Source organism: Gorilla gorilla, chromosome 4, assembly GCF_029281585.2.
Source record: "Gorilla gorilla gorilla isolate KB3781 chromosome 4, NHGRI_mGorGor1-v2.1_pri, whole genome shotgun sequence".
NCBI classification, from domain to species: Eukaryota; Metazoa; Chordata; class Mammalia; order Primates; family Hominidae; genus Gorilla; species Gorilla gorilla.
In genome coordinates this window covers 182,827,507-182,841,051 of record NC_073228.2, presented here as the reverse complement: position 1 = coordinate 182,841,051, position 13,545 = coordinate 182,827,507, and the positions used below count along the sequence as shown (strand labels likewise).

At 47.3% G+C, this 13,545-nt stretch overlaps 1 protein-coding gene across 3 annotated transcripts in view; it reads right to left on the bottom strand.

Annotated features, from left to right (window-relative positions):
- ZNF354B (zinc finger protein 354B) overlaps positions 1-13,184 on the bottom strand; it is a 28,743-nt gene extending 15,559 nt beyond the window's left edge. Inside the window, exons 1-4 of one of the 3 annotated variants that reach the window (XR_008679653.2) lie at positions 12,744-13,184; positions 11,791-11,874; positions 6,240-6,366; positions 5,542-5,637 (exon numbers count right to left, since the gene is read on the bottom strand). Coding sequence is in view for 1 of the 3 variants with exons in the window: in XM_055386478.2 (XP_055242453.1) it covers positions 5,542-5,637; positions 6,240-6,366; positions 11,791-11,823 (256 nt within the window). In the remaining 2 variants the exon portion in view is untranslated. Of the gene's footprint in view, positions 1-5,541; positions 5,638-6,239; positions 6,367-11,790 lie in introns of all 3 variants that reach the window. The other 2 variants (XR_008679651.2, XM_055386478.2) reach the window with 2 other exon arrangements.
- Positions 13,185-13,545: the final 361 nt, after the last annotated feature.

Below are 13,545 nucleotides of genomic sequence, written 5' to 3'. Positions count from 1 at the left end.
TACTGGTGAAATGTAAAATGGCACAGCCACTCTGGAAAACAACTTGGCTATGTCTTCAAAAACTAAACCTACAACTACCCCATGACTCAGCAATTCCACTCCTGGGCATTTATCACACAGAAATAAAAACTAATTTTTGCACAAAAACCTGCACATGAATGTTTATAACAGCATTATACTTAAATGCCAAAAACTGTAAATAATCCAGATGTCCAACAAGGGAATGGCTATACAAACTATGATATACTCTATGGAACACGACTCAGCAATTAAAAGAAATGAAGTACTGATGTATACAACTACACAGATGAAATTTCCAGAGATTTATGTTAAGTGGGGCAAAAAAAAAAAAATCCCATAACATTGTATACATTTTATTATTCCATGTATATGACATTCTTGAAATGATAAAATTATAGAATGGAGAACACATTAGTGATTATCAGGACTTCAGGAAAAGAGGCAGGGAACAGGGGCAGTGAACAAGAGGGAAACAGGTGCGTGTAAAAACGGATACCAGGAGGGATCTCTGTGCTGACTGAAGGGATTTTTCTGTATCTTCACTGTATCAATGTCAGTATTTTGGTTGTGGTATTATACTATGGTTTTGGAAATGAGTATAAGGGACATAGAATCTTTCTATACTACTTCTCACAACTGCATATAAATCTACTATTATCTTAAAATAAAAAATTTTCTAAAAAAAGTAAAATTCCCCTGCAAAGTAAAAATATCAAACTCATACCATCCTCCAAATCTAATCTCCTTCCAGTGGTAGTATCTCATTGAATGACACCGGCCATCCCAGAACAAACCAGAAACAAAATAAGCATCCCTGACAACCCTATCTCGTTTATCTTCCACATCAAATCCAAGTCCTGCTGGCTGTATCTCCTGGACATCTCTGGGACTGGTTCACTTCTTTCTGTCTCCAACACCACCAACCTAGTCCAAGTCACTCGTGCATTCATTATATAACTGGACGTCTACCCTGGCCAGGGACTGTTTTAGGTTCTTGGAAAACAGGAGTGAATGAATGAGGCAATCCCTCCTACAGCAGCTTACAATGCAGAGGCAGAGACAGATCACAAAGAAACAGGTCTATTACACAGCGCTAAGCACGAGGAGGGAAAATAAAGCACGCTGAGGAGATAGCGTGGGGGCTGCAGGGCTGTGTGTCAGATGATCTGTGCCTGTGTGAGCCGAAGCCTGTGCAGCACAAGAAGTGAGTGAGCCACATGGACGCATGACCGCCACGAAGAACGGTCCCAGACAGAAAAAAGCAGGGCAGAGGTCCTGAGTGGGGGCCTGCTTGGCCCCCCTGACAAACCGCAGGGCGGCCAAGGGTGATCAGAGGCCTTGAATGAAGGGCAGAGTGGAAGGAGCTGAGGGTGAAGAGGTAGCCAGGGCCAGACCATGTAGGTCTCTAAAGGCCATGATGGGGACTTTGGGCTATATTGTATGGGATGGAAACCATCGGAGATTTTGAGCACAGAAGCAATATGGTTGATTTACTCTTTAAATAGATAATTCTGGAAGTTAGGAAGAGAAGAGATGTTGGTAGGAGGGGAGGGGCAGGGCATATGTACGAGTCTTTGCTGGCAAACAAGAAAAAGACTAACTCATACAAATTAAACCGGACTATACTGGGTAGGTGCGGTGGTTCAGGCCTATAATCCCAGCATTTTGGGAGGCTGACATGGGAGGATTGCTTGAGGCCAAGAGTTCAAAAACAGCCTGGGCAGCATAGCAAGACCTCCATCTCTACAAAAACAAGTAAAATGAAATAGGGCTACAGGGCATTGTGGCCACACTTCCATCTTGTAAGCAGTCACTTTGTAAAACCATTCCAGGCCATGTCATCAGGGCTGTTGCTAAGCCCCACAGCATTCTGTGCAAATCAGGAAAAGACAATCCTCCCTGTGTACAGTTGCAGCTTCAGCAAACCTTGCTGAGCAACCCCTCCGCTCACCACCCTGCACAATTCAGCCTACCCAAGATGGCTTCTTGCAGTAAGAAAACAAAGCAGGCCAGGTGTGGTGGCTCACGCCTGTAATCCCAGCCTTTTGGGAGGCTGAGGGGGACAGATCATTTCAGATCAGAAGTTTGAGACCAGCCTGGCCAACATGGCAAAACCTGGTCTCTACTAAAAAAATGCCAAAAATTAGCCCGGCATGGTGGCGTGTGCCTGTAATCCCAGCTACCGGAGAGGCTGAAGCACAAGAATCGCTTGAACCTGGGAGGAGGGCACTGCAGTGAGCTGAGAATCACGCCAATGCACTCCAGCCTGGGCAACAGAGCAAGAGTCCATCTCAAAAGAAAATAACTTTGTACAAGTACATTTTGAGGCTACTGGAGGTTCAAGAGAGTCCTATCATGGGGAGCATAAGTTTTTCTATCACTGGCTGTTCAAAGGGTAGGTTTTTGTCTAAAATTTTTTTTTCTTTTTTAAAGTTATATAAACACAGACAGTGTCTATGTTACCAAGGTTGGTCTTGAACTCCTGGGCTCAAGTGATCCTCCCACCTTGGCCTCCCAAAGTGCTGGAATTACAGGCGTGACCCACCTCACCCAGCCTACAGGTTGAGTTTTTGGTTCGAGCTAGAGTTAATAATCTGAGATAATTCCAGGAACATCCCAGTCCTTCAACCACGCTCTCAATGAAGTGAGCGCTCATGGGAAAAGGAAGCTGTCCTGGGGCAATCTTAGTCCAGGCAGACAGGAGCCCCACCAGGGGTGCAGCAGAGATGCAAGCACGTCAGCACCCTACGAACGCCATCTGACTTCCATCTGACAAGAGGAGGAGGAAGGTCATCCCACCAAGAGCAATCGGGCAGGAAACAGCTCTGACGTCCTTCCTTACTCAATCAACTGCTCACGGTTTTCCTGCAGGGCCGTCCTCCCCAATCTGAAAAGGGACTGACTGACAACACTATCAGGTGCCCGGCATCCCTCTGGACAGCTCTGCACTCGTCATATTTTCAGCCTGTTAATACTTCTCTCTAGAGGGGAGACTTACTCAGCCATCAGATGCTCCCCAGTTAAAGGGAAAGGGAACAATTCTTTCTTTCTTCCTGCTCTTCCACACCAGATTCGGCCCACACATAATGGCCAGACTGACGCCCCTCTTAAATCTCACCTGGTTCCCTGCTGCTTGCGTTCGGCTTACTTTGTGGTGGTCTCTGGCAGTTCATTAAATTTTAATTTAATATAAAATTAGTGTATTTCTACCAAAGGAGATTAAAAACACAAGTGTGGTTCCCCTTTTAAAAAAAAAGTTCAAGCTATCATCACGAGAAAGCTCTCCCCAGCACAGGAGCTATGGGGAGGCCAAGGCTGCCTGCCGTGCAGCTCCTCGCTGGGCCCATGGCATGAGGGGCCATCACTGAGCCCTCCGGACTTGACAAGCCCTGCACTGTGGCGGTCAGGTTCCTCACATGCGCTGGCAGCTGCAGAATGCAGCCTGGGCCTGCTCTGGGCTACTTATGGCTCCTCAGAGCCTATGCTTAGCTCTCAAGCACCAACCAAACTCTGTGACAGGGCCCGCAGCTCTCTTCGGTGCCTGGCTCTACCTTCTCCTCACTGGCTTTACTTCTTTGGACCTTCACGAACACCATTCTTTTTTTTTTTTTTTTTTTGAGTTGGAGTCTTGCTCTGTCACTAAGGCTGGAGTGCAGTGGCGCGATCTCGGCTCGCTGCAAGTTCCACCACCCGGGTTCACACCATTCTCCTGCCTCAGTCTCCCGAGTAGCTGGGACTACAGGCGCCCGCCACCACGTCCGGCTGATTTTTTGTATTTTTAGTAGAGACAGGGTTTCGCCGTGTTAGCCAGGATGGTCTCGATCTCCTGACCTCGTGATCCACCCGCCTTGGCCTCCTAAAGTGCTGGGATTACAGGCGTGAGCCACTGTGCCCCGCCACAAACACCATTCATTCTTTAGGCCAGAGCAGTTCTTCAGTCCTTTGATCCCAGGCCCTTCCACAGGGAAGCCTTTGCTGACGCCACCTGCCTGCTCTGCACTCTCACAGCACCGAGTGTCTTTCCCACGTGGTCCTCACTGGAACGTGTCCTTCTGTGCCTTGTGTGCAATGAGTGTGTTCACCTTGTCCCCCACTAGATCGTGCACTCCAGAAGCACGAGACCTGCGTCCCTTTCTGCCCAATGCTATACAAAGCTGTGGGCGAGGGTTCAACCTCGATCTCCCAGAGCCAGAGCCCCCCAGTTCAACCGCTCTCAGTCCCCGACTGCCACGATGGCCCCTCCCCGTTTCTCTCCTCTGATTACTTCTCGGGCTCTGTCAGATTCCTCCTCCTTAAGCACCTCGCAAATGCTGTTTCCTGAAATTCGGGCCTCCACTCGGCCCCCTCACCTGGCCAGCTCCAAGCTTCTAATGCCCGTCATGCTGATGGGCTCCCTGACCTCCCTTGAGTCTCGGCCCTGTCACTTACACACCTGCCCACCAGGGTTCCCCACCTGACTACTTCACTCACATCTCAAGTGAAATCCATCCCACACCCAACTGCTCCTGTACCCTGATCACGTAGGCGCCACCTCCTCCCTCACGAACTCACGGCAAGTGCCTTCATCCAGGCCCTTCCACCTCCTGCCTCCCTCCATGATTGCAATTGCTCTGCAAGGCTTCCCGCCTCTAGTTTTGCCTCACTTTCAATCACGATACTCCCAAAGTGACCATCTGTATTAAATTCGAATCACATAGCAACGTCATGAATATATTCTCTCTGTGAAAAATTAAAATGTTACATGTAAATAACATCCCCTTCCATGGACCCATTCTCAATCCCATTCCAAGTGTAACTAATGTCACCAGCTAAGGTGTGTCCTCCTAACCTTTCTCTCTGCTTACGTGCACATTACACATACACATAATTTTCATTAGACATAAATGGTGGCATCCCAACAATGCTCTGTAACTTTTTGGAAGCTCTGTCCACGTCCCTGGACTCTTGTTTTCAGGGTGGTGATGCTCACCAGAGTAAGGACACGCCACAGGTCCCTTAGCTGTTCTTACACGGATGGAGACTCAGCTGTTTCTGATTCACACCAACTTTTCTAAGATACCAAGGACCATATGATTCCTGCCCAAATCCTTCCATTATTTCCAGTGCTCCATGGGACAGTTTCCACCTCTTAGAACCGTGCCCAAGCACTTACCACATGGCCCTTCCCTAGCTTTCTAGGCTATTTCCTTCCTCACCTCCTCCTTTCCCAAATACACCCTGAGCTTCAGCCAGAGTGATTATTTGAAGTTCCTTAAATATACTATGTTTGCTGAATGAATACATGAAAATACAGCCCTATTCTAAAACAACAGGAAAGAGTAAGAAAAGAGATGCTGAGAGATTCATGGGGAAGTGATTACAAGTGACTAATCCTGCCTAAGAACCTGGGCTTCCGCTTCCCTACCACTTCTTGAGGCCTGAGAATTCTCAAGGGAGTTGCCCAACCAATGTTCCTACCTCCTCTCATTAACCAGACCATTGTCTGCGGCCATTCCCGAGCACCTCAGGCCACCCACTTACCTAGAGAGGAGACGCCAGAACTGTCTTTCTCCAGCTCCCAGGGATCTTCTCCTTGCTGCAACAGGGAGATGACTTTCGGTTTGGTAAACGAGAGTCCTGCACATAAACAACAACAACAAAAGTCTCGGTCTTCGTTTTGACACAATGAAGTATCCCTTGATTATTAGGGTAACCGTGGCTTTTCTACAGAAGGAACGTTGCATGTATGATGTAATTAAAACTTATAAACTGGCATCTATAGAATGATCTATCAAGTAACTTTTTTTAAAATGAGAAAACATCGTATGATTCCCTTTTGAAGATGGATTTTACGAGATTCATCTGGCTGGAAAGGAGCAGTGGGAAAGGCAATGGTAGGTCGACGAAGAAGGATGAGGTAAGCCCTCTGCTGAGAGATGAGCAAACAAACCACAGAACAACCAAAGCAGGAAAATGCTGCCTGAACTATGAGAGAATTTCTAATGTGAAATTGTACAGCAGGAAGGGGATAATTATCAATACCCACCCGCCAAGACATAGAGCAATTCCATACTTATTAGGATAAAGTTAAGTTTTCAATGTTTATTTACAGAGATCTGATTTGTACAATCCTCAAACTGAGCTCAAATTTTTCAGTGACCAACCGCTTTTATTCAGGGAAGGAGGTGCTGAGATATCCCGATTTTTGAATTCTGTTTCTAGAGGGGAAATTTCCTTACCCAGTGAGAGCAGGTTCCTATAGTTCTCCAGCATCACATCCCGGTACAAGTTTCTCTGAGAAGGAGCCAGCTTTCTCCACTCATCCCGGGTAAAGAGCACAGCCACGTCCTCGAACGTCAGTGACACCTGTAAGGACAAGTCGTTCCAGCTCACCCAGGACCACCCTCACAGAGTGGAGGGGGCGGCAGTGGGGAAGACACGCTACCCGTGAAACACTTCTCATACTATTCAAGCTTCTGAAGGTTCCAGGTCATTCCTTTAATGAACAATTGGCCAGTAACAAATGTATACTGAGCAGCACACAGTGAGATTCAGGCCTAGTGCAGCCACTGTAAGAGATGGGTAGAGGAATTACAGCCATTAGTGGGAGCCTTAATTAGAATAATCTTTTGTTGGCATTGTATATATGAAATATATAGAGTACACAGTCGTGTGTTGCATTAACGATGGAGGTACATTCTGAGAAATGCATTGTTAAGCCATTTCGTCATTATGGGAATATAAGAGAGAAACCTGGATGGTATGGCCTCCCACACACCCGGGCTATGTGGTACAGCCTGTTACTCCTAGGCTACAAACCTGTACAGCATGTTACCGTACTGAATACTGTAGAGAACTGTAAGACAATGCTAAGTGTCTGTGCATGTAAATATATTTAAACATAGAAAAGGCATGGTAAACAACAGCATAAAAACTTAGAACTATGTATAATCTTTAACTCACCAATTACTGTAAGAAACAGTGCACAAAAATATAAGCACAAGGATACTTATCATGGTGTTAGTAGCAAAAAAAACCAGGAAACAACCTAAATACTCGCTGATAGAGGCTGGGTTAAATAACTTATGGCACTACCTGTGTGCTGATTCAAGCTTGAGGATAATAATGATAAAAATCAGAACACCTCTCTTTTACTGAATGCTTTACATGGGCCAGACACTATATTTAGAGCTTTGTATTAATCATTAGTATATACTGTATCTAACCTTCACAATTACCTTTTGAAGAAAATAGTTATTGTTCCCATTTTACATCACAGAAAGCAAAGTCACTGAGAGGCTAAGCAATTTGTTTAAAGTTGGCTGGGTGCAGTGACTCATGCCTATAATCCCAGCACTCTGGGAGGCCGAGGTGGGTGGATCTCAAGGTCAAGAGATCGAGACCATCCTGGCCAACACGGCGAAACCCCGTCTCTACTAAAAATAACAAAAATTAACCAGGCATGGTGGTGTGCACCTGTAGTCCCAGCTACTCAGGAGGCTGAGGCAGGAGAATCGCTTGAACCCGGGAGGCAGAGGTTGCACTGAGCCGAGATCATGCTACTGCACTCCAGCCTGGAAACAGAATGAGACTTCATCTCAAAAAAGAAAAAAAAAATTCGTCTAAAGTCACACAGCTGTTCAGTGGTAGAGCGGGGATTCCAATCCAGGCAGACGTCCTGGGCTCCATTCAAAAGTACTCTAAAAACGCCTCTCAAAATCTACCACACACTGAATAAATAAGTTCATCTGCACAATGCACTGAAAACCACATCGGGCTCACATTAAAGGTTCCAATGTCAGCTATTATCACATTAATACAAACAAATATTGGGCAATCATTAGAGCTGATGCTATAAATTGCTATTTGTTGACATAAAAAGACATCCATGAAGATGTTAAGTACAAAGCAGGTTATATATCACTGTTTCGAGTTTGTCCCCATTCAAAAAACTGTTTCTGGCCAGGTGTGGTGGCTCACACCTGTAATCCTAGCACTTTGGGAGGCCGAGGCGGGTGGACTGCCTGAGCTCAGGAGTTCGAGACCAGCCTGGGCAATACGGTGAAACCCTGTCTCTACAAAAATACAAAAAATTAGCCGGGCATGGTGGCATGTGCCTGTAATCCCAGCTACTAGGGAGGTTGAGGCAGGAGAATTGCTTGAACCCAGGAGGTGGAACTTGCAGTGAGCCGAGACTGCACCACTGCACTCCAGCCTTGGTGACAAAGTGAGACTCCCTCTCCAAAAAAAAAAAAAATATTTCTACATACATAAAAAACTATTGAAACATGCAATAAACTGAATGACAGTGATTATCTCCAGATGGTGGGGTTAAGGGTGATTTTATTTTCTATTGTATATATGAAATATATAGAGTACACAGTCGCGTGTCGCATTAACAATGGAGGTACATTCTGAGAAATGCATTGTTAAGCCATTTCGTCATTATGGGAATATAAGAGAGAAACCTGGATGGTATGGCCTCCCACACACCCGGGCTATGTGGTACAGCCTGTTACTCCTAGGCTACAAACCTGTACAGCATGTTACCGTACTGAATACTGTAGAGAACTGTAAGACAGTGCTAAGTGTCTGTGCATGTAAATATATTTAAACATAGAAAAGGCATGGTAAACTACAGCATAAAACAGAAGAAATGGTACACCTGTATAGGGCTCTTGCCATGAATGGAGCTTCCAGGACTGGAAGTCGCCTGGCTGAGTGAGCGGTGAGTGAATGTGAAACTTAGGACACTATTGTGCATGACTGTAGACATTTTAAACACTGTACACTTAGGCTACACTAAATTTATTTTTTTAAAGTTTTCTTTAACAAATTGTCCTTAGCTTACTGTAACTTTCTAAACTTTTTAATGTTTTCAAACTTTGACTCTTTTGTAGTAACACTTATCTTAAACACACTGTCTAGCTGTACAAATATATTTTCTTTCTTTATATCCTTATTTTATAAGCTTTCTCCTATTTTAAAAGCTTTTAATTTTTACTTTAAAAATTTTTTTGTTAAAAACTAGGACATAAATACGCACATTAGTCTAGGCCTACACAGGGTCAGCATCAACACCACTGTCTTCCACATCTCCACCCTGTCCCACTGGAAGGTCTTCAGGGGCAATGACACACATGCAGCTGTCATCTCCTATGAGAACAAAGCCTTCTTCTGCATACCTCTCAAAGAACCTGCCTGAGGCTGTTACAGTTAACTTTTTAAAAAACAAGCAAAAGGAAGACACTGTAAAATAACAAGAATAGTACAATAAATATATAACCCAGCAACACAGTCAGATATCATCAACTATTATGAACTGTACAATCACATATGCTGTATACTTTTATAGGACTGGCAGGCTGCACGGTAGGTCTGTTTATACCAGCATCACCACAAAACAGGAGCAAAGCCCTGCACTATAATGTTACAATAGCTACTCAGTCATTAGGAGACAGGAATCTTTCAGCTAGGTTTTAATCTTATGGGACCACTGTCACATTTATGGTCTTTTATTGACCAAAATGTCATTATGCAACGCACAACTATATAAACATACACATACATATGCACATATATATACACACGTATCCATAAACATACATATATACACACACACATATACATATGTATATATATAAATGTTTTATTCTCTAAAATTTACACCATAACCCTGCAATATTTTTATGGTGAAAAAGAGCATCAAATTATTTGCATATTGGGGAAGAGTACAAGAAATGATCTTTGTTCTCAAAGAATGTATAATCTGACTGGCGGACTAGAAAATGCATGAAATAATTTGAACAACTGTGTATCTGCATAGGGCCCTGAGACAAGAACACAAGGTCCAGGGCAGCCAAGATCCCCAGGTCATGTGCTTTGCTAGAGGTAGCAGCAAGATCATAACTCCAGTTTTCTAATTGTGAACTCTGCACTCTCTGGTCTTTAAATTCCCTTCACTGAATTTTACACACAGGTCTACACATTACTGACGCATGGGCAGCAAGAACAGACAGGATGGATGCCACAGAGACTCACCCACACACAGGGATGGAGAAGGTTCTAGTCAGGAGAGCAGTTTGGCTCTCTGAGAATGGAATAGGAATGCCTTCGAGGACAAATACCAGCTCAAATGCACAATAGCCTGTTCTGGCCACACCCTCAGCTCCCACTCCACTGTCTTGGCTAGTCTAAAAGATAATGCCGCCAGGCGCGGTGGCTCACACCTTTAATCCCAGCACTCTGGGAGGCTGTGGCTGGTGGATCACGAGGTCAGGAGATTGAAGCCATCCTGGCCAACATGGTGAAACCCCGCCTCTACTAAAATACAAAAAAAAAATTAGCCGGGCGTGGTGGCACATGCCTGTAGTCCTAGCTACTCAGGAGGCTGAGGCAGGGGAATTGCTTGAACCAGGGAGGCGGAGGTTGCAGTGAGCCGAGATCGCGCCACTGCACTCCAGCCTGGGTGACAGAGTAAGACTGCCTCTCAAAAAAAAAAAAAAAAAGATAATGCCACGCTGCAGAAGCACTCTGGTATCACGTGGCTGGATCTGCCCATACTCTGAAAGACGCACCACAGGGACGACTGGGTGGTCCGAGGGAACTCAGAGCCAGGCATACTTGGACTGTACTCAGGTTACTTAACTTTTCTGAGCCTCAGTTTCCTCACATGTAAAACAAGAATTGTAATTGTTGTGCTACTGTGAGAGTGAGAGAACAAATGTAAAGCCCTCAGCCCATTCCCTGGTATGTACGCTAGACAGTCGGTGGACATTATTATTGTTAGATAAAAAAATGAATAAAGGATAACATCGTCTGGGTCCTAAACACATTGTACGGCAGTTTCTATCTATCAACATTAACATTAATATATGAATACAGTAATGTCACTCAGCAAACACAACCACCATATACTGAGCAGTAACTACTCAGTGCCCAGCCCTGATCCGAACACTTTCCACACACTAACTCATGTGATCCCCTCATCTACGCTGGGAGGTGGGCACGGTTGTTATTCCCATTTTACAGGCGAGAAAACTGAGGCACAAGGCCCACAAACAGCAACAGAGGAGATGGGTTAAAACGCTGCCATCTGGCTTGACAGCCCTACTTCCTAACTACCACCTACGCTGCCTCTGCACTATTGCTATCCCATGCAACCCTTCCTGCCGCTACCTGAGGGGTCTTCTCTGTGTCCTGCGAGTCAAGCGACCTCTCCAACTCTGTTCGCTCTCGTCTCACCTAGAAAGGGTGGCCTCCTCATTCCCACTACACAAAAATGAAAACGGTCTACAATAGATTTCAAGACAGTGACACAAGCAAAGAATATGATTCGCAAAGTTAAGAGAGACAAAAAACTAAAAACGATGCGTTGGAGAAGCCTGGGGAAGGGGTGGTGTTATGAGGATTCTCAGGGGTGAAAAGAGAAAGTATTCCTGCAAAGGACAGGAAGGGAGACATGGGTGAGTGAAGGAGGCAGGGATTTTTCCCAGGTGTGTACGTTTGCTCTGTCCCTAGTGATAGACAGACTTGTGGTATCTTACTTGTCAAACTAGTCACACAATGGATGAAGATTAGTGAACAAACTGTTAATTAAAAACCACTAGACACGGATGGGGAGGGTGGGTGATCCTCCCTACAGAATCCACCACTCATGAGGGCGGACCAGCTCCTCCAAGAGAAAAGGACTTGGGCTCCATCCTGGCTGAAGATGGTCCCGGGTGAAGAACTCCATCCAGTTAGTGGGGAAAATCCATCCACTGGGATCTGGGAGGGCAATGAGCTCACCTGGGGCCTCGCTTCCCGCTGCCCAGCAGCCATGTCCTCTTTCTGGCTCTCCCGGGAGGACGGCGCAGTCTCCAGAAGGCAGATCTGAGAAGAAAAAGGGAGCCAGGAAGAACCGCTTCTGCTTTCCAGCCCTGGAATCCGCAGCTCTAAAACCCCGACTCCCGCTGAGAAGGACCCCGCGCGCCCTCACAGGGATTCGGGAGGAGCCAGGAGCCCGCGGACCAGAGCAGCGCTGGGCCGCCCGGCCAGGCCCAGGCCTCACAGGCTTGGGGTTTACAAAGGGGACGCTGGACTCGCAGTGGCAGCAGCGACCCGCTGAGCCCACCAGGGTCAGGGCTCGCCCCACGCCGCTGAGTTCCTCGGCGCCAGCTGGCACTGCCAGCACCCACTGCACCGCTCAGGAAACTGAGGCAGCGCCGGGGCACCTGCCCCGTTCACGCCCCTGCGAGGCGGGCCGGGACTCCCACCACGACGGCCCCGGGACGACTTCCCTCCGCCTCAGGCCTTTCCCAGCCGGTTCCTCTCTCTCCCGCCAACAAATCATCTCCTGACTCCACGGAAAACGGCTTTGAAGAGGAAAGCGCTGGGTGTCCCGAGGCAGGAGGAGTGGCCGTCCTGGGGACTGACTCAGAAACCGGGCCCGGCTGCCTCTGCCCTGCGCTCGGGGTCCCGGCGCCCCGACTCCGCGAGGCCCACACGGCGCGGGCAGGGTGGGCCCGGGAGCAAACGCCTGGCCCCGCGTTCACGGCGGGCGGCGCGAGCCAGAGGCACGGGCATCGGCAGCGGCACCAGAGCGGCCCGTGAGGGGCGAGAGTCCAAGTCCTGGCGCGGGGGCCGGTGACAGACGCGGGGGTGCCCACCCGCACCCACAGAGGCCCTCGGAGCCCCGCGGCCTCGGGTCGTCCTGGCGCCAGGCGCCGCCTCTTCCCGGCACAGCCAGCCATGCCGCTCACCTCCCCAGGATCCCGCGTTCCCGGGCCGCGCCTCCCCGCCGCACTCTGCAAGCAGGAAGCTCCAGCCTCGTGACCCGGCTCCTCCGACGTCTGGGCGACCTCAAGCCCGGCGCCGCTCACCGGGCAGCGAAAGCTCCGCAGAGCGCCTGGTACCTAGAGGAGCAAAGCGGCCGCTAAGGCCTCTAGGAAATGGAGTCCACGGGAGGACGCTGGCTTTCTGGGAAGTGTAGTTCCACGCGTTTGAGGCGAGGTCGCAGCTGCGCTGTTAGGCGCCCAGACGTATGAGAGGGCCCGGGTGAGCTGTAGAGCTCCGGGTTCCTGGTTCTTCGGAAGAGAAGGGGAGGTTCCCGGAGGGCAGTAACTTGCAACCCTGTGTGTGAATTTCAGGATGGCGTGGGCGGCACGAAAACAACTACTACACAATTGGGAAAGGAAAATCCCCTGCAAAAGATGTTGACAAAGCTGGATTTCCACGTGCAAAAGATGAGCCTGTACCCTGACCGTACACCATACATAAAAATTAACTCAAAATTGATTAAAAACCTAAATGTGAGACCAAATTATTTTATAAATTACTAAAGTAAAAAGGGAAAAAACTCAGGATGTTGGAGATGGCAATGATTTCTTGAATATGACATCAGAAGCACAGATAACAGCAAAAATAGACAAATGGGACTACATCAAACTTAAAAACTTTGGCTAATCAAAGGAAACAAAGGCAATCTACAGAATAGACGAAAATGCTTACATATCATATATCTGATTTGCAATATATCCTGGATTTATATGGAACTTTTACAAC